General features: G+C 46.0%; 2 protein-coding genes across 6 annotated transcripts in view; both read left to right on the plus strand.

Annotated features, from left to right (window-relative positions):
• The first annotated feature begins 3,292 nt into the window (after positions 1 to 3,292).
• Positions 3,293 to 13,960, plus strand: LOC125716672 (uncharacterized protein C22orf31-like). Of its 5 annotated transcripts, none has more exons than XM_048989253.1 (2): positions 3,293 to 4,126; positions 13,391 to 13,960. In XM_048989253.1, the coding sequence occupies exons 1-2, from the start codon at positions 4,115 to 4,117 to the stop codon at positions 13,856 to 13,858; spliced, it is 480 nt and encodes a 159-aa protein (XP_048845210.1). In that variant the 5' UTR covers positions 3,293 to 4,114; the 3' UTR covers positions 13,859 to 13,960. The 5 variants fall into 5 exon arrangements, with proteins under 5 accessions (XP_048845210.1, XP_048845205.1, XP_048845208.1 ...); XM_048989248.1 differs by lacking the exon at positions 13,391 to 13,960 and adding an exon at positions 4,221 to 4,829 and having other exon boundaries at positions 3,294 to 4,126; XM_048989251.1 differs by lacking the exon at positions 13,391 to 13,960 and adding an exon at positions 4,227 to 4,829 and having other exon boundaries at positions 3,295 to 4,126.
• A 930-nt stretch (positions 13,961 to 14,890) lies between these two features.
• The window catches only part of LOC125716679 (SUN domain-containing ossification factor-like), a gene marked incomplete at its 3' end in the record, with an annotated part of 45,654 nt that continues 38,891 nt past the window's right edge, over positions 14,891 to 21,653 (plus strand). Inside the window, exon 1 of the mRNA XM_048989265.1 lies at positions 14,891 to 14,945. The remainder of the gene's footprint in view (positions 14,946 to 21,653) is intronic.

Raw genomic sequence — 21,653 nt, forward strand, 5'->3', positions numbered from 1 at the left:
CTTGCTGTGCTGTTCCTTGGCTTGTTTGAAGACTGAGCTACCATTCCTGTTCAGGTGTTTTCATTTGTGATCAGCAGCCATTTTGCTGGTGCATTATGGGAAATGTAGTTCTCAACGGTGGTGGCAACCTTAGACCTACTACTGTTCACTTATAACCCAACAGGGTGTTTTACAAAAACATTCTGTTATTTGTTTGCAGCACAAACGTATTTTTAAAATGTACAAAGTTTTATGCATTCATTTTGTGAATTAGTTTTGAAATCTAATATGAACATGGCTTTTATTTTACAAAAGCAAAGTTGTAAAAATTTTGTAGGGTTTTTATCAAAGGAGATTTTGTTAATGTAACATAAAGTTTTTTTATTTTCAAAGTTGCACAAGTGTTTCAAAATGTATCATGTACTCGTGTGTTGTATTTTTCAAGCTTGTACAAAAATGTTTATGTACATTTATCAAATGAGTTTTTAAAATGTACCATGACCGTGTGTTTTATTATTCAAAATAAAAGTTGTACATATGTTTTGTTATATGTATGCACCACGGTTGTGTTTTTAAAATGTACTAATTTTGTGAGGTGGTGGGAATAAAGCGTATTTAAAGGGGTACCTCTCATGGAATCTACCAATCTTTACCAGCTGATGAACCCCGAGCCACACGGGGACTGGGGGTTTTAACCGTGAGACTCGACACCTAGGCATTAGATCCTTATGTCAGCAATGGTCCCCATGCATGTACCCAGTGTAGGGTCAGGTCCAGAGAAAGCTGTAACTACGAGTGCACCTGGTTAACAGCATTTAATTTATAACAGTACGAGCTAGAAAAATGCATTTAGCAGTCGCATTAAAACACGTTAAAGACTTTAAAGAATAAAGCCTTAGTTATTTTTTAATAAAGATGGCTTTTCAGTAAATGTTGGCTTTCCTACAAGGTGACCCCCGAGGCCTATGCTTATAGCATCCGGGTGCCTGATTTGAGATGCTTACTGAGGATGCCATGTTAACACCAGTAACTGAGCTGCACCATGTGTCACACTTAATGAAACTTAGTCCTAATTCAACAGAACCAGTCGTCATCCACTTTGCAGTGAGATTTCTGAGCGAAAAGTGAGCGAAGTTTCATTTTCTTACTTTACCACCTATCGGTTAGTAAGGGAAATGGAGACGGTAATATGTCGGACACGTCAATGGCACTGAGCGCGAGGGAGTGTGCGGTGTGGCGCGAGCCGCTAGCTGATGTAACGCTGTGAACAGTGGGGCTCTTACGTTTCTAAGATGCGGCTAACTATCCCCGAGACACTTTAGCCAGGTTCGTGTATATTTGCTCTTAATGCTGCGGTCAACGCCAGGAGGGAGCTGGCTAGCAATACCATCTTTAGCTGGTCTTAAAGCTTGCTGTATTTTTCATTCAGTACATACACGGTTTAGAAGAAAACCTAATCGACATTTAAATAAATAAAAAATAAACATACAAAACTATTGAAATCCACCAGAAGCATGTGCATATTTTTCTGGTTTGCATGTTATGTGTGGTTGTCTAAGCACCGTCGGGCCTAGTGTTTGATAGGTGATGGAGAAGCATACGGTCGTAAACTGCATGCGCTTATGCCAACAGGTGTTTAACATACAAACATAGACGCTTTCTTTAACGTGAAACATTTAAAGGTTCATTCTGTTTTGTCGACATTCTTAATTTTATTCAAGTAGCCTCTAATCACCTTACACTTGTTCTATTTTACTGTAGAGTATTTTAAAACAATGTCACTGTAATGTCACCACATGTCAAAGCTAACAAGGTAACATGATTGTATCAGCGGAACAAAAAGCCGTCGCCTGGATATGTATAGACAGATCATGTATTGCTCAGCAAATCGACCGCATTATGAAATCTATTTGTATTTAGACAAATATATTGGGAATGAAGTGTCGCATTTTAAGAGGCAGACATTGAGGCCGAATTTAAGTTGGTCACAAATGTATTTTTCTTCTGCAGCTAGAAGCTTCATCTGAGCCTGATTTTAACTGGCATGTCGGTGTGGGATTCTTATAGTAGAAGTTATGTGAATTGCGGTACTCTGAAATTAAGTGATATGTGTATTAGAATCGTGAAGTGTCATCTTCCTTTTGTTTTAGGTTCCCCCTGGGCATTTTTATGAACTGTATTGCAATATCAGACAGTGTGTCATGAATTTCTGAAGGCATGTTATATATGACCGTTTCTTGGATACGTCTCTTGTACAGTAGTTGCAGTTTGTCAGGACAAGACTGTTTGCCTAATGTGACATGGTGAACAAGTCCTGTGATTAAAGCATGTCTGCTGCTTAAAACATTGTGTTGTATGCTGAAGGTTTCTTGCCGGTACACGTTGAATTACCGTTCCATTAGAATATTCAAGTGTTATTTTTAAATCATTTAATGAAATAGGTATTTATCTCATCATTGATGATGACTGTGGTCCACCTGTATGACAAGTAACCTGTCCCGGACAGAGGTTTCTTCAAGGCCTGTTGTAGGAACCCCATGGTGTAGCATTATGAGAAAGTATACAGGGAGTAGTACAAATGAGCAGTCGCCCTGCCCCTCTTTTATTCATTTTGGATGCTTAAATTACTAAATTGTGTCTTTAATGCTATTCTGTATGATTCTATGGTCTGAGTGAGTCTCCAGTACTACATGAATGGTAAACTTAAAAACTCTACTTCTCTTAGCTTAATAATATTTTCTTTCTTGAGTTGAATTAGTTTGTGTCTAATTTTCATTTTATTGATTTTCTGCACACTTGGATTATTTATTTGCCCCCCTTGTCTTAAAGGCTAGAGGGGGTCTGTGCTTGTGACCTGGCAATTATTTTCGGTGTTTGTCACTAAACTTGCAATATAAAATTTGAAGACAGGTCTGTGACCTGTGCTTGCAACAAAAAACGTCTAAGTGGTAGTAGGCGAAGCACAGCGCTGCCTATACTTTCTGAAAAGGCTAATCTTTTATGGCACAGGCAGGAAAAAGGTGATGATCCACTAGCAGCTCCAAGACGAAAATGGGGTTTATTAAAGAAAAACAGAGCACCCTGGGGTAAAATACTAAGCAAAAAGACCGCGAGGGGTCCGAAACAAGCTGGGAGAAATAAGAATGAACTAAAGAAATCATTAAGTAACACAACTAAGGAACTGGGCTAAACAGAGAGCAGGACTAAAAAAACTCTGAAAGTCAGATATGCATCCAGTACACATTGTTAACAGCATTACAATTGCAATTTTAGTTCTCAAAAGAACCCGGAATTTAAAAAGCTTCCGAAAAAATGAAAATAATGAAAACTGTGGTTAAACTGGCCACACAGACACTCCTGAACTATAGTGTTACAAATATGAGTGGTGTGGACATTTACTAATATGTTCTAGAAGAGTGGCACAGTGGACACTGGCACCGATGCCTCATACCTCCAGGGCTGGGGGGGGAGGGGGGTGCATGATCTCACCATATTAGATAGGAATCCCATAACTACTCTGGTCATGCAGTTTAGCTGAGTGACACCATTTATATGCCTACAATGTATGACTGGGTATCTCCCCTGCGATGGCCTGGCCATCCCATCCAACGTTAGGGATGGGGTACAGCCTCAGGCCCTGCGCTGCTCAGTATAGGCTCCAGGCCCACTGAGATCCTGACCAGAACAGGATGATGGAAGTTGGGTTCTTCCAGAAGAGCTACTTGCTCTTTATTCATACTGTGGTAATGTGCAGTACAAATGGCAGACTGACCAAATAGAACATCTGTACAGGTTTTACATGTAAAAATCTGAAGGTCATTCCTGCCAGCTAGAAATATCAATGACATCCTCCACAGCCAGGCTAGATATTTATTATACTATTTATTATACCATTTACCAGCACATCAGTTGAGTTTAAGCTGTTCATACAAAGATTTGTTGTTTACTTTGGGAATCCATGGTGCCCAGCATCTTAAATCATCGCAAATATTCTGCAGTGTTATCACCAGCATTTTACAAAGTTTGAATCATAACTGCAGACAGACAGACTCCTGACCATTCTGTGATCAAGACCGATTTTCAACTCCTGCTGAACTACTACGTTGTCTTCAGATTATTTTGGATTGAAATCCACATGATGGAGGAGGTAAGTTTGAAGTTAATATTTTTGTAACTTCTCTGGTTAAAATATCCATCAAATATATCATGCATTAATTTCAATATTGTTTCCAAAATGCGAGTCTCAGGTTACACTGATTCAAGAGGCAGATCAGAGGCAGCAGAAGGCCCGGGACGAGCGTCGAGCCCTAAATGCAGCGGATCTCCCGGATCTCCAACCCTTACCCCCAAAGGATCCCACAGACCCAGCCTTGGAGGCTCTTTGGGAGGCCAGGAGGACAGAGCCGCTGAGGATCCACGGGCGCAGCGTGGAGGAGTACAGGGCGATGTACCGGCGGCTCGTGGAACCAAGGCTGCTCTACCCTTCTGGCCGACCTCGCCCCCACTCCCTCGATCTGGGGCGCAGGATAAAGCAGCGCCTGTGGGTTGCCGTCTCCTGCCCGAAATTCACCGAACAGGTGGGAGACAAAAATATAATTGACATCGCGGAGACCTCTGGCAACCCGGGGCTGAAGGGTTATGCCCCCCTGATCGAGGTCGATGTGTGGGACGAGCCCCCGGCCAAAGAGCCTCCAAAGAAGAGAGCGAGACATTAGTCCCTGCTCCATGTATATAATGTATATATGTAAATAAATGTAAATATGCATGTATTATATATAGGTTCAGTAAAAGTAAATATATATGGGTTAAATATAAGTAAATATATATGGGTTAAATATAAGTAAATATATATGTAATATATAGGTTAAATAAGTAAATATATGTAATATATATGGGTTAAATACAAGTAAATATATCTGTAATATATAGGTTAAATATAAGTAAATATATCTGTAATATATATGGGTTAAATATAAGTAAATATATCTGTAATATATAGGTTAAATATAAGTAAATATATAATATATAGGTTAAGTATAAGTAAATAAATATAAATATATTTAAAATCAACTTTGTGTGCTCCTTTCTTCTTGTGTATAAGACCATGGTTTGACATGAGCTCATTTCAGTCATAACGCACGGATATTAATAAATGCTACTACTGCTGGTTGACACGTTTGTTAAATATCACATTTTATTGAGACAGTCTGTCTTTTCGGGACCGGAATTAGCACGCTAGCGGCTAATCGGCTGAATTTCTCTTTTTTTACTTTGGGCCTCAAGCTATCATAGCATTGTTTAAAATGAAGACGTTTATGTCGAAATATCTCTTTTAATCGACATGGATCATGTTTAAACCCAGATGGGTAACCCAGAACTCTGGTTTAGTTGGTAACCAAGCAGCTGTGTTAAACCAGGTAAACTGACGGAAACCTGCGATTTCCCGTCAAATGTACATTACAGTCTAGGTCAGTCAGTACCAAAAGTTGCTAACCTGAAGCTAACCTGGTCCCTGACTTGGCTAAACAACTTCAGGATAAACTTGTGGGTTCTGCTTTGGCCAAACACTTATCCGGTATTTTCTGTTCGGATGAAGCGCGGCTCGGATTTAACTGGTTTCTTTAAAATGGCGGATAAGGGCGCGCTGCCATGTTGGTTTAAAGTGAAACGTAACTTTGTTTGTTTGTTTTATTTATCTATTTATGCATTTTAGTGGAATGTAAGTAAAACAATGTGCCGTATATTTTAGTGATGCCAAGAAGCCGCTTATTATAATGATATGTTAAGAGTATAAAAACAAGACTCACGCATTAGACGTGAGGCTCAAGCTGGAAATCATACGGCAAATCTATATTGTTCCATTATAAACCTAAAATGAGCTACCCGAAAAGCATTGGGACAGTCAGCAAACCCTACAGACTAGTTACGAGGTAATAAAACTGTTGCATGCGTGTAAATGCGTGTGCAGACTGGTCTGGAATTGAAAATCACACTCGAGTCAGCTGTCCAAATTTTACACCCTTGCCTTTTTCATATTAAGGGCCATTTCAGTGTCTATGACATCCTTCGAGGACCATGCTAATTACTGCAGACACATCACATTAATCTTGCGCAATATTTTGTATCGATTCTCAAAAACCACAGACTGACCAGACACCGGACGTAGCGTACGACGCACCGCTAACGTTAGCATTAGAAAACCTAGCTGACCATAGCGTCTGTTATCAATGGCTGAGTCCGAAAGAGTTCGGGGTTCTTGCCGTATGTAGTTGAAATGTTGACTAATTTTTCCATGGACTTTTATTCGATTGTTTTACTGATATAGACAAATGTTAATTTCTTTATTACACAGAAAATAGCTGATATTGGGTGTTACAGTTATAAATGTGAATCCCAATGTTCTGATAGCATAAAAAGAGAACTTGCGTGTGGTGGTGTGTTCTTTATACTATATGACAATTTTCTTAAACATTAGATATAAAAAAACGGAATATGTCAACTTGCTTACAGTATTGCAGTGCTGTATATATGATGTATATAATATAGGGATGGTAAGAGTCCCCCATTCGCAACGGTGCACCGGAATAAGAGTTTATGATGGACTGCCTCATTTTATAAAGTGTACAACAGATACAATTTAGGATGAACTCGGGATGCATCGTTTCTAACATTTCTGTGTTGGTAAAATCTGATTTATTAATAATTAATAAGGCCTTTTTTCTAGAAATGTGACAAATCATTTTTGACCAGTAATTTTATATTTGACGAGTAATATATTTGACCAGTAATTTTTAGATTGATTCCCCCTTTCTAAACTGTTCTGTATCTGTACTGTATTAAATTGCATAGTGTCATATTCTTTGGCATCATATCGCATTGAATCACATTGTGTTCAATCAAATTGTGTTGAATTGCACTGCATCGCAATAGGGGTGAATCATGTCGTATCGCATTAGTTGCTTAATGTGTATCTAATGTATTGTATCGCTGGCAGTGTGGGTCACATTTGCCTCAGTAATGGTGATGTATCAACTAATATGATATGGTGTGTGTGTGTGCGTGTGTGTGCGAGCGTGTGTACATGCTGGACCTCCTACTTGCTCTGGTCATGGACTTCTAGTCGCAACTCCTGGCTTCTGTATGTCATGTAAATGTTACTGCCTGCTTCACATAGACTGAGCTGCTCATTCTATCAGTTGTACGTCTGGAGATGGTCACTGTGATCTACAGGCAAGTTGTGTGTCCCTTAGCCTCTGCGGGAGCTGCTCATTGGTAAACAGGTTTGTCGCAGGGCACGGGTTGTAGGTCACCTGGTGAGTTTGCTGCTCACGGGGATTTTGCTTCTGCCGCCGATGACAGGCCGTCGACACTCCCAGTGGCAAGGAGGACCCATCCATCCCTGGCAAAGACCATGGTGACATCCCCACCTTTGACGAGTGGAAGAAGAAGATGATGGAGAAGGAGAAAAGTGAGTCACCTTTCCTGATGGGGGCACCCTGATAGATGCAGATCTAACACACTGTGAGTTGTGCTGATGATGATGATGATGATGAGGAGGAGGAGGAATGTGGGGTACAGAAGTCACACATGGTGAATTCAGATTTAATCTGTGAAGACTTGGGGTGAGAAGTCACCCTCACCCGGCAGGTGTTTGCCTTCTGTGAGGTCCGTCTCTTCCTCTGATAGGCCAGTCTGCCCACTCATCATCCTCCAATGGCAGCCCTGTTGTCATGAAGAAGGTGCAGAACTTTAATAACTATGCATCGGTGGAATGTGGAGCCGAAGTCCTGGCAGCGAACACTGAGGCCAAGGTACCATTGCTGACCTTCAGGAACCGTCTTAAGATTATAGTGCGTATGACTATGACTGTTTGTGTCTGCCATGCGATGGACTGGCATCCCATCCAGGGTGTCTCCCAGCCCTGTGCCCTGTGCACTCTGAAGGTCTCCAAACCCTCTGAAACCCTGACATGGAGGCATTTAAAAGATGGATGGTTCATGTCACCATCCAGAATATGCTCCAGATCTCAGATCTATATGTTCCTGAAAGCCGTCTTGGATACACCTGCGAACCCATTAGTTCTTAAAGGCTTGATGTGTCTAAGAGTAAGCGTGTTAAGAGATGGGACAGTCTCTCTCATGTCTCAAGTCGAACGGTTGGTGAGAAGGTCCGTGCTTTTCAGAGCACCTCAGCGATTCTCATGGAGAACATGGACCTCTACATGCTCAACCCCTGCAGCAACAAGATCTGGTGAGTTCACACTCTTCTGTACTATATGTCATGGTAGACCCCAAAGTCAGCAGTAACCTTTGGGGAAAGTGCAATTCAAAACCAGAAGCTCCATCCCATTTCTGTGACCGTCAGAAGCTTGTTTTCTTGTATATTCTTTTCAGTTTGCTATATATTATTTTTTACTTTTATATTTTTGTGTTTTTCTTGTGTTTTGCTTACCGGTCTGTGTTGGCGAGCGTGTTGAGGTGTGCTTAGCAGTCCTGAGCTGAGGGCATGGTACCTGTGCTCAGCAACGTGACCTCTGGAGACTCCTGAGCTCTTTACCAGCTGCTTCCTCCTCCCAGGTTTGTCATAGAGCTGTGCGAACCCATCCAGGTGAAGCAGCTGGACATCGCCAACTTTGAGCTGTTCTCTTCCACGCCCAAGGACTTCCTGGTGTCCATCAGCGACCGGTCAGCCACATTCTGCCTCCGACACACCTTAGCTGTGTATCAAGCGAAGCTCCAGGCTGCTTAGCCTTCTCTTCCTCCATCTCCCTCTGCCAGGTATCCGACCAACAAGTGGATGAAGCTGGGCACCTTCCACGCCCAGGACAAACGCACGGTGCAGAGCTTCCCGCTGGACGAGCAGCTCTACGCCAAATACGTCAAGGTAGGGCCAGCCCCGATGCATCATGGGAGATGCCAAGGACAGTCTGCCAGAGCTGGTCAGAGCGTTGATCGAGTCCTAAGAGATATTCCAGCACAGCCCCTCTTAAGCCATCAGTAAGGAGCTTGTCACCTTTATTTACAGGGTGAATCTCAGCGCAGTTAAGGTCTGCAAAATCTCAGCAATCCTACAGCCTAGGGTTTGCGGACACCAGCCCAACATACCGACTTTCATTAGAGACACCAGCAGATGGTAGTCATGTGAACCCCCCAGGCTCTAGAAGAGGCCCCCTTTGGAGCATGCCCCCCCCCCCGAGCATGCCCTCTCGCATGTCCTGTCTCATGCCCTGTCGTTTCTAACTTCCTGTCTCTTGATCTGTAGTCAGTAGAGACCTTCAGTGATCTGGAACTGAGCTAAAATGCTGCAAAACTCTGCCAGTAGCCATTTCATGCACACAGGCAGTCAGGCTTGCATGTGGAACGTGCCTGATTCGCCCCAATCCTCTGGCATGCCCCCAGACCCTTACTGACCCCCTTTTAGCCCCCCTCCCCCATGTTTCTAGGTTATCTGAGTGCTTTTTTAATCTCTGGTTGCTAAGTTGCTCTTGGCATGAAGCTGGCCTCCACGCTCACTTTTTTCCCTCTTCTTCTCCGTTCCATCGCTTCAGACGTTCATCAAGTACATCAAGGTTAGCGCTGTCGTGGCATAACCGTCATTCTCACTCCTAGCTATTTTTTAAACTGATACATGTTTTATGATAGAACCTTTTCTTAATCTGTTTCTTAAAAATCGTGCCCCCTGTAGGTGGAACTGCTGTCCCATTTTGGGTCTGAACATTTCTGCCCCCTCAGCCTGATCAGGTACCGTGTCTGTGAACACCTTTTTGGCTCGTTATCTCACTGTGTCGTTATTGTGCGTTTTCAATTATATTTTGCACTACAGTAAAATCCAGTTATAAAGGACTTCAAGGGACCTGGCAAAACAGTCCATTATATCCAAAGTCCGTTATATCCAAAGCCCGTTATATCCAGAGTCCGTTATATCCAGAGTTACTGTAGCCCAGAACACAACTACAGGACACTATTTACTCATGCCACACCACAGCAGACACACTTGTGGTATAGATTATTATATTGTACATGTAGTAATCCAACTTTACCTGACCAGATGCCTGACTATTAATAATCCCGATGTATTTGAGCTGGATATCACCGGCACACCGCGCGCCTTGTAGGCGGAGCCTGCATGTCTGTTATAGCCGAACAAAACTACAGTTAAAAGCGGCCCTGGGGACCAAATTGTTTGTCCGTTATAAGCGAAATTCCGTTATATGTGAGTCCGCTATATTCGATGCTTTTTCTGCATGTTCTTAAAGGTGCATGGCCGGGACCAGCGGACCTTGTCCGTTATAGACGATATTCCGTTATATGCGAGTCCACTATAACGGGATTTTACTGTAGCACCCACTGAATGATTTATGCTTTAAATGATCATGAAGCTGACGTGCTGGATGGCGATTGGACTCCGCAGGGTGTTTGGGACCAGCATGGTAGAGGAGTACGAGGAGATCTCCGAGTTGCAGTTCCCTTCCGACCGAACCGAGGATCTGGATGAGGATTATGGTGAGCCGGTCGGACGGTGGGCTGAACATGCTTGAGAGCGAGCAGTTGCTCATTTAATGCCCTTAATGCCGTCTCTTGCTCTCTCTCCCTCACAGATTTCCTTCCCGGCTACGTACCCGTCGATGACAAATCCTCCAAGAACCTGATCGACTCTGCCACGGGTACGAGTTCGGGGTCGTTTTACACTCTTCAGGGAATAAATGTGTCCTCCTTCCTCCACATGGACCCTTCAATCGAGTCCATTGGTTACACACAGCGAGTGATATTAATGATAAAATTAAAAGTCAGTTTCCCTGTAAACCTGTAGGGGGCACCGTTAAAGCATTGCAGCAAAATGTAACCTAACCCTGCCCCTGTGGGGGCTGATTGTCTCCATGTGGCTTTTCACTGTGTGTCTGTGTGCGTATGTGCGTGTTTTTTTGCTATAGATGCCATCCTGAATATGGTGAACAACCTTGCGGTCAACGTGTTGGGGGGCAGTGCCACTCAGGACGGTACGAGGCCCCGACGTTTCCCGCTATCCCGCCATCGTTACCCTGGTAATCCACCGAGTATTAAAGCCACCCTCTCCCCCCAGGAAACGTGTCTGCGGAGGCTGCGAATGTGACTGATGATTCCTCTGTGACAGAGACCCTGCTTAGCCTCCCCCCCACCTCCGTCCCAGAGTGAGTGTCACACAAGAACCACCGGATCACACGGGGGGGGGGGGGGGGGGGGTGCTTCACATGGATGCGGTGGTTAATTAGTATCATGCCCGTCAGCCGCCACCTGGGGGTTTTTGTGTTTAATTACTGTATCAGCTGTTTAATTCACTGTAGCTCAGCCAGGTCAGACTTTGGTGATGGTTTGGTCATGTTGTGCTCCCCCCAGGAATGAGACTGTGGATCCGGAATTGCCGGATCTTCCTGAGGATCCAGGGCCCCCCGTGCCAGAAGAGAGTCCGATTGTGGTCCTTGTGGAGGATGAGGAGGACGAGGAAGAATCTGACCGGGTAACTGTGACTGCAGTGGAGCCTGATGACCAGGAGGGGGAGCCCTTGACCTCAGGGGGGCCTGATCCCAGGCAGCTGGAGAGCAACGCCCTCTGCAAGGAGCTCTCTGGGATCTCCTGCCGTGCCACCTTTCTGGAGTACCTCCGCCTGTGGTGCTCCGTCACTCTGGGCCGGCGACGTAGGCATCAGGGTGACATCCACACCCCACCGACTCAACATCTGGACCACACCGTGCAGCCACTTCCTGAGGAAGAAGCCACCTCCACCCTTGAGGAGATTCCCGGGCAGACGGAGGTCCCCCACGGCCCTACTCATATGGCCGAGACTCCAGCCCTGGAGCCCAGCCAGTCCCCGTCTCCTCTGCTACAAGGCTTCATCACTACAACCGGGACCATCGGCACATCTTCGGTTGAGATGCCTATGTCCTCAAGCCAGGAGCTCCTGGAGAAGGGGGCTATGTCCTTGAGGGGAGGTGCTCAGGAGCAGCAGGAGAGCCGGACTCTTGACACCAGCAGTGAGGTCAGTGTCTCCATCCGCAGCTTCTCAGAGGACCCCAGGGCTGACACTGAGCACCGAGGCACCACCACACCCACTCAAGTCCTCCCTCCTGAGACCCCCCTGGCCACGGAGGTGCCAGCTCCTCCAGGAGATCCAGAGGGAGGCCAGGCTGTGCCTGGGGAGGCCCAGAAAGAGGCAGACTCTGCAGAGTCCCCGGAGCCGCCTCAGATGCTCCCAGACAAACAGGAAGAGTCCCTGGAGGACCTCCTCAGTGTTACCTCCAGCAATGGGCAGGTCCACCGGACCGCCACAGACTTTTATGCTGAGCAGAACTTCTCCGATCTGGCCAATGGGAACCATGTGCATGGATCCAACCAGAAGGAGTCTGTCTTCATGAGGCTGAGCAACCGCATTAAAGCCTTGGAGATGAACATGTCCCTCAGCGGACGCTACCTGGAGGAACTCAGCCAGAGGTGACCTGTTACTAACACGCTTGTCTGTTGGCCGACTGCCCCCTCCCCGCATTACTAACCCGTCTATCTATTGGCCAGCTGTTCTGTTGAATTGCACTGCATCGCAATAGGGGTGGAGTGGCACAGTGGACACTGGCACCGATGCCTCATACCTCCAGGGCTGGGGGGGGAGGGGGGTGCATGATCTCACCATATTAGATAGGAATCCCATAACTACTCTGGACATGCAGTTTAGCTGAGTGACACCATTTATATGCCTACAATGTATGACTGGGTATCTCCCCTGCGATGGCCTGGCCATCCCATCCAACGTTAGGGATGGGGTACAGCCTCATGCCCTGCGCTGCTCAGTATAGGCTCCAGGCCCACTGAGATCCTGACCAGAACAGGATGATGGAAGTTGGGTTCTTCCAGAAGAGCTACTTGCTCTTTATTCATACTGTGGTAATGTGCAGTACAAATGGCAGACTGACCAAATAGAACATCTGTACAGGTTTTACATGTAAAAATCTGAAGGTCATTCCTGCCAGCTAGAAATATCAATGACATCCTCCACAGCCAGGCTAGATATTTATTATACTATTTATTATACCATTTACCAGCACATCAGTTGAGTTTAAGCTGTTCATACAAAGATTTGTTGTTTACTTTGGGAATCCATGGTGCCCAGCATCTTAAATCATCGCAAATATTCTGCAGTGTTATCACCAGTATTTTACAAATTTGAATCATAACAGCAGACAGACAGACTCCTGACCATTCTGAGATCAAGACCGATTTTCAACTCCTGCTGAACTACTACGTTGTCTTCAGATTATTTTGGATTGAAATCCACATGATGGAGGAGGTAAGTTTGAAGTTAATATTTTTGTAACTTCTCTGGTTAAAATATCCATCAAATATATCATGCATTAATTTCAATATTGTTTCCAAAATGCGAGTCTCAGGTTACAGTGATTCAAGAGGCAGACCAGAGGCAGCAGAAGGCCCGGGACGAGCGTCGAGCCCTAAATGAAGCGGATCTCCCGGATCTCCAACCCTTACCCCCAAAGGATCCCACAGACCCAGCCTTGGAGGCTCTTTGGGAGGCCAGGAGGACAGAGCCGCTGAGGATCCACGGGCGCAGCGTGGAGGAGTACAGGGCGATGTACCGGCGGCTCGTGGAACCAAGGCTGCTCTACCCTTCTGGCCGACCTCGCCCCCACTCCCTCGATCTGGGGCGCAGGATAAAGCAGCGCCTGTGGGTTGCCGTCTCCTGCCCGAAATTCACCGAACAGGTGGGAGACAAAAATATAATTGACATCGCGGAGACCTCTGGCAACCCGGGGCTGAAGGGTTATGCCCCCCTGATCGAGGTCGATGTGTGGGACGAGCCCCCGGCCAAAGAGCCTCCAAAGAAGAGAGCGAGACATTAGTCCCTGCTCCATGTATATAATGTATATATGTAAATAAATGTAAATATGCATGTATTATATATAGGTTCAGTAAAAGTAAATATATATGGGTTAAATATAAGTAAATATATCTGTAATATATAGGTTAAATAAGTAAATATATCTGTAATATATAGGTTAAATATAAGTAAATATATAATATATAGGTTAAGTATAAGTAAATAAATATAAATATATTTAAAATCAACTTTGTGTGCTCCTTTCTTCTTGTGTATAAGACCATGGTTTGACATGAGCTCATTTCAGTCATAACGCACGGATATTAATAAATGCTACTACTGCTGGTTGACACGTTTGTTAAATATCACATTTTATTGAGACAGTCTGTCTTTTCGGGACCGGCATTAGCACGCTAGCGGCTAATCGGCTGAATTTCTCTTTTTTTACTTTGGGCCTCAAGCTATCATAGCATTGTTTAAAATGAAGACGTTTATGTCGAAATATCTCTTTTAATCGACATGGATCATGTTTAACCCCAGATGGGTAACCCAGAACTCTGGTTTAGTTGGTAACCAAGCAGCTGTGTTAAACCAGGTAAACTGACGGAAACCTGCGATTTCCCGTCAAATGTACATTACAGTCTAGGTCAGTCAGTACCAAAAGTTGCTAACCTGAAGCTAACCTGGTCCCTGACTTGGCGAAACAACTTCAGGATAAACTTGTGGGTTCTGCTTTGGCCAAACACTTATCCGGTATTTTCTGTTCGGATGAAGCGCGGCTCGGATTTAACTGGTTTCTTTAAAATGGCGGATAAGGGCGCGCTGCCATGTTGGTTTAAAGTGAAACGTAACTTTGTTTGTTTGTTTTATTTATCTATTTATGCATTTTAGTGGAATGTAAGTAAAAAAAATGTGCGGTATATTTTAGTGATGCCAAGAAGCCGCTTATTATAATGATATATTAAGAGTATAAAAACAAGACTCACGCATTAGACGTGAGGCTCAAGCTGGAAATCATACGGCAAATCTATATTGTTCCATTTTAAACCTAAAATGAGCTACCTGAAAAGCGTTGGGACAGTCAGCAAACCCTACAGACTAGTTACGAGGTAATAAAACTGTTGCATGCATGTAAATGCGTGTGCAGACTGGTCTGGAATTGAAAATCACACTCGAGTTAGCAGTCCAAATTTTACACCCTTGCCTTTTTCATATTAAGGGCAATTTCAGTGTCTATGACATCCTTCGAGGACCATGCTAATTACTGCAGACACATCACATTAATCTTGCGCAATATTTTGCATCGATTCTCAAAAACCACAGACTGACCAGACACCGGACGTAGCGTACGACGCACCGCTAACGTTAGCATTAGAAAACCTAGCTGACCATAGCGTCTGTTATCAATGGCTGAGTCCGAAAGAGTTCGGCCTTCTCGCCGTATGTAGTTGAAATGTTGACAAATTTTTCCATGGACTTTTATTAGATTGTTTTACTGATATAGACAAATGTTAATTTCTTTATTACACAGAAAATAGCTGGTATTGGGTGTTACAGTTATAAATGTGAATCCCACTGTTCTGATAGCATAAAAAGAGAACTTGCGTGTGGTGGTGTGTTCTTTATACTATATGACAATTTTCTTAAACATTAGATATTAAAAAAACGGAATATGTCAACTTGCTTACAGTATTGCAGTGTTGTATATATGATGTACATAATATAGGGATGGTAAGAGTCCCCCATTCGCAACGGTGCACCGGAATAAGAGTTTATGATGGACTGCCTCATTTTATAAAGTGTACAACAGATACAATTTAGGATGAACTCGGGATGCATCGTTTCTAACATTTCTGTGTTGGTAAAATCAGATTTATTAATAATTAATAAGGCCTTTTTTCTAGAAATGTGACAAATCATTTTTGACCAGTAATTTTATATTTGACGAGTAATATATTTGACCAGTAATTTTTAGATTGATTCCCCCTTTCTGAACTGTTCTGTATCTGTACTGTATTGAATTGCATAGTGTCATATTCTTTGGCATCATATCGCATTGAATCACATTGTGTTCAATCAAATTGTGTTGAATTGCACTGCATCGCAATAGGGGTGAATCATGTCGTATCGCATTAGTTGCTTAATGTGTATCTAATGTATTGTATCGCTGGCAGTGTGGGTCACATTAGCCTCAGTAATGGTGATGTATGAACTAATATGATATGGTGTGTGTGTGTGCGTGTGTGTGCGAGCGTGTGAAACATGCTGGACCTCCTACTTGCTCTGGTCTTGGACTTCTAGTCGCAACTCCTGGCTTCTGTATGTCATGTAAATGTTACTGCCTGCTTCACATAGACTGAGCTGCTGATTCTATCAGTTGTACGTCTGGAGATGGTCACTGTGATCTACAGGCAAGTTGTGTGTCCCTTAGCCTCTGCGGGAGCTGCTCATTGGTAAACAGGTTTGTCGCAGGGCACAGGTTGTAGGTCACCTGGTGAGTTTGCTGCTCACGGGGATTTTGCTTCTGCCGCCGATGACAGGCCGTCGACACTCCCAGTGGCAAGGAGGACCCATCCATCCCTGGCAAAGACCATGGTGACATCCCCACCTTTGACGAGTGGAAGAAGAAGATGATGGAGAAGGAGAAAAGTGAGTCACCTTTCCTGATGGGGGCACCCTGATAGATGCAGATCTAACACACTGTGAGTTGTGCTGATGATGATGATGATGATGAGGAGGAGGAATGTGGGGTACAGAAGTCACACATGGTGAATTCAGATTTAATCTGTGAAGACTTGGGGTGAGAAGTCACCCTCACCCGTCAGGTGTTTGCCTTCTGTGAGGTCCGTCTCTTCCTCTGATAGGCCAGTCTGCCCACTCATCATCCTCCAATGGCAGCCCTGTCGTCATGAAGAAGGTGCAGAACTTTAATAACTATGCATCGGTGGAATGTGGAGCCAAAGTCCTGGCAGCGAACACTGAGGCCAAGGTACCATTGCTGACCTTCAGGAACCGTCTTAAGATTATAGTGCGTATGACTATGACTGTTTGTGTCTGCCATGCGATGGACTGGCATCCCATCCAGGGTGACTCCCAGCCCTGTGCCCTGTGCACTCTGAAGGTCTCCAAACCCTCTGAAACCCTGACATGGAGGCATTTAAAAGATGGATGGTTCATGTCACCATCCAGAATATGCTCCAGATCTCAGATCTATATGTTCCTGAAAGCCGTGTTGGATACACCTGCGAACCCATTAGTTCTTAAAGGCTTGATGTGTCTAAGAGTAAGCGTGTTAAGAGATGGGACAGTCTCTCTCATGTCTCAAGTCGAACGGTTGGTGAGAAGGTCCGTGCTTTTCAGAGCACCTCAGCGATTCTCATGGAGAACATGGACCTCTACATGCTCAACCCCTGCAGCAACAAGATCTGGTGAGTTCACACTCTTCTGTACTATATGTCATGGTAGACCCCAAAGTCAGCAGTAACTGTGACTGTCAGAAGCTTGTTTTCTTGTATATTCTTTTCAGTTTGCTATATATTATTTTTTACTTTTATATTTTTGTGTTTTTCTTGTGTTTTGCTTACCGGTCTGTGTTGGCGAGCGTGTTGAGGTGTGCTTAGCAGTCCTGAGCTGAGGGCATGGTACCTGTGCTCAGCAACGTGACCTCTGGAGACTCCTGAGCTCTTTACCAGCTGCTTCCTCCTCCCAGGTTTGTCATAGAGCTGTGCGAACCCATCCAGGTGAAGCAGCTGGACATCGCCAACTTTGAGCTGTTCTCTTCCACGCCCAAGGACTTCCTGGTGTCCATCAGCGACCGGTCAGCCACATTCTGCCTCCGACACACCTTAGCTGTGTATCAAGCGAAGCTCCAGGCTGCTTAGCCTTCTCTTCCTCCATCTCCCTCTGCCAGGTATCCGACCAACAAGTGGATGAAGCTGGGCACCTTCCACGCCCAGGACAAACGCACGGTGCAGAGCTTCCCGCTGGACGAGCAGCTCTACGCCAAATACGTCAAGGTAGGGCCAGCCCCGATGCATCATGGGAGATGCCAAGGACAGTCTGCCAGAGCTGGTCAGAGCGTTGATCGAGTCCTAAGAGATATTCCAGCACAGCCCCTCTTAAGCCATCAGTAAGGAGCTTGTCACCTTTATTTACAGGGTGAATCTCAGCGCAGTTAAGGTCTGCAAAATCTCAGCAATCCTACAGCCTAGGGTTTGCGGACACCAGCCCAACATACCGACTTTCATTAGAGACACCAGCAGATGGTAGTCATGTGAACCCCCCAGGCTCTAGAAGAGGCCCCCTTTGGAGCATGCCCCCCCCCCCGAGCATGCCCTCTCGCATGTCCTGTCTCATGCCCTGTCGTTTCTAACTTCCTGTCTCTTGATCTGTAGTCAGTAGAGACCTTCAGTGATCTGGAACTGAGCTAAAATGCTGCAAAACTCTGCCAGTAGCCATTTCATGCACACAGGCAGTCAGGCTTGCATGTGGAACGTGCCTGATTCGCCCCAATCCTCTGGCATGCCCCCAGACCCTTACTGACCCCCTTTTAGCCCCCCTCCCCCATGTTTCTAGGTTATCTGAGTGCTTTTTTAATCTCTGGTTGCTAAGTTGCTCTTGGCATGAAGCTGGCCTCCACGCTCACTTTTTTCCCTCTTCTTCTCCGTTCCATCGCTTCAGACGTTCATCAAGTACATCAAGGTTAGCGCTGTCGTGGCATAACCGTCATTCTCACTCCTAGCTATTTTTTAAACTGATACATGTTTTATGATAGAACCTTTTCTTAATCTGTTTCTTAAAAATCGTGCCCCCTGTAGGTGGAACTGCTGTCCCATTTTGGGTCTGAACATTTCTGCCCCCTCAGCCTGATCAGGTACCGTGTCTGTGAACACCTTTTTGGCTCGTTATCTCACTGTGTCGTTATTGTGCGTTTTCAATTATATTTTGCACTACAGTAAAATCCAGTTATAAAGGACTTCAAGGGACCTGGCAAAACAGTCCATTATATCCAAAGTCCGTTATATCCAAAGCCCGTTATATCCAGAGTCCGTTATATCCAGAGTTACTGTAGCCCAGAACACAACTACAGGACACTATTTACTCATGCCACACCACAGCAGACACACTTGTGGTATAGATTATTATATTGTACATGTAGTAATCCAACTTTACCTGACCAGATGCCTGACTATTAATAATCCCGATGTATTTGAGCTGGATATCACCGGCACACCGCGCGCCTTGTAGGCGGAGCCTGCATGTCTGTTATAGCCGAACAAAACTACAGTTAAAAGCGGCCCTGGGGACCAAATTGTTTGTCCGTTATAAGCGAAATTCCGTTATATGTGAGTCCGCTATATTCGATGCTTTTTCTGCATGTTCTTAAAGGTGCATGGCCGGGACCAGCGGACCTTGTCCGTTATAGACGATATTCCGTTATATGCGAGTCCACTATAACGGGATTTTACTGTAGCACCCACTGAATGATTTATGCTTTAAATGATCATGAAGCTGACGTGCTGGATGGCGATTGGACTCCGCAGGGTGTTTGGGACCAGCATGGTAGAGGAGTACGAGGAGATCTCCGAGTTGCAGTTCCCTTCCGACCGAACCGAGGATCTGGATGAGGATTATGGTGAGCCGGTCGGACGGTGGGCTGAACATGCTTGAGAGCGAGCAGTTGCTCATTTAATGCCCTTAATGCCGTCTCTTGCTCTCTCTCCCTCACAGATTTCCTTCCCGGCTACGTACCCGTCGATGACAAATCCTCCAAGAACCTGATCGACTCTGCCACGGGTACGAGTTCGGGGTCGTTTTACACTCTTCAGGGAATAAATGTGTCCTCCTTCCTCCACATGGACCCTTCAATCGAGTCCATTGGTTACACACAGCGAGTGATATTAATGATAAAATTAAAAGTCAGTTTCCCTGTAAACCTGTAGGGGGCACCGTTAAAGCATTGCAGCAAAATGTAACCTAACCCTGCCCCTGTGGGGGCTGATTGTCTCCATGTGGCTTTTCACTGTGTGTCTGTGTGCGTATGTGCGTGTTTTTTTGCTATAGATGCCATCCTGAATATGGTGAACAACCTTGCGGTCAACGTGTTGGGGGGCAGTGCCACTCAGGACGGTACGAGGCCCCGACGTTTCCCGCTATCCCGCCATCGTTACCCTGGTAATCCACCGAGTATTAAAGCCACCCTCTCCCCCCAGGAAACGTGTCTGCGGAGGCTGCGAATGTGACTGATGATTCCTCTGTGACAGAGACCCTGCTTAGCCTCCCCCCCACCTCCGTCCCAGAGTGAGTGTCACACAAGAACCACCGGATCACACGGGGGGGGGGGGGGGGGGGGGGGTGCTTCACATGGATGCGGTGGTTAATTAGTATCATGCCCGTCAGCCGCCACCTGGGGGTTTTTGTGTTTAATTACTGTATCAGCTGTTTAATTCACTGTAGCTCAGCCAGGTCAGACTTTGGTGATGGTTTGGTCATGTTGTGCTCCCCCCAGGAATGAGACTGTGGATCCGGAATTGCCGGATCTTCCTGAGGATCCAGGGCCCCCCGTGCCAGAAGAGAGTCCGATTGTGGTCCTTGTGGAGGATGAGGAGGACGAGGAAGAATCTGACCGGGTAACTGTGACTGCAGTGGAGCCTGATGACCAGGAGGGGGAGCCCTTGACCTCAGGGGGGCCTGATCCCAGGCAGCTGGAGAGCAACGCCCTCTGCAAGGAGCTCTCTGGGATCTCCTGCCGTGCCACCTTTCTGGAGTACCTCCGCCTGTGGTGCTCCGTCACTCTGGGCCGGCGACGTAGGCATCAGGGTGACATCCACACCCCACCGACTCAACATCTGGACCACACCGTGCAGCCACTTCCTGAGGAAGAAGCCACCTCCACCCTTGAGGAGATTCCCGGGCAGACGGAGGTCCCCCACGGCCCTACTCATATGGCCGAGACTCCAGCCCTGGAGCCCAGCCAGTCCCCGTCTCCTCTGCTACAAGGCTTCATCACTACAACCGGGACCATCGGCACATCTTCGGTTGAGATGCCTATGTCCTCAAGCCAGGAGCTCCTGGAGAAGGGGGCTATGTCCTTGAGGGGAGGTGCTCAGGAGCAGCAGGAGAGCCGGACTCTTGACACCAGCAGTGAGGTCAGTGTCTCCATCCGCAGCTTCTCAGAGGACCCCAGGGCTGACACTGAGCACCGAGGCACCACCACACCCACTCAAGTCCTCCCTCCTGAGACCCCCCTGGCCACGGAGGTGCCAGCTCCTCCAGGAGATCCAGAGGGAGGCCAGGCTGTGCCTGGGGAGGCCCAGAAAGAGGCAGACTCTGCAGAGTCCCCGGAGCCGCCTCAGATGCTCCCAGACAAACAGGAAGAGTCCCTGGAGGACCTCCTCAGTGTTACCTCCAGCAATGGGCAGGTCCACCGGACCGCCACAGACTTTTATGCTGAGCAGAACTTCTCCGATCTGGCCAATGGGAACCATGTGCATGGATCCAACCAGAAGGAGTCTGTCTTCATGAGGCTGAGCAACCGCATTAAAGCCTTGGAGATGAACATGTCCCTCAGCGGACGCTACCTGGAGGAACTCAGCCAGAGGTGACCTGTTACTAACACGCTTGTCTGTTGGCCGACTGCCCCCTCCCCGCATTACTAACCCGTCTATCTATTGGCCAGCTGTCTCTCCCCCCCCCCATAACTGAGCAAGTGCCATTTCTGCAGGTATAAGAAGCAGATGGACGACATGCAGAAAGCCTTCAACACCACCATCATCAAACTTCAGAATACCTCAAAAATGGCGGAGGAGCAGGTGAAC

This window comes from Brienomyrus brachyistius, chromosome 21 (genome assembly GCF_023856365.1).
Source record: "Brienomyrus brachyistius isolate T26 chromosome 21, BBRACH_0.4, whole genome shotgun sequence".
Taxonomy (NCBI): Eukaryota; Metazoa; Chordata; class Actinopteri; order Osteoglossiformes; family Mormyridae; genus Brienomyrus; species Brienomyrus brachyistius.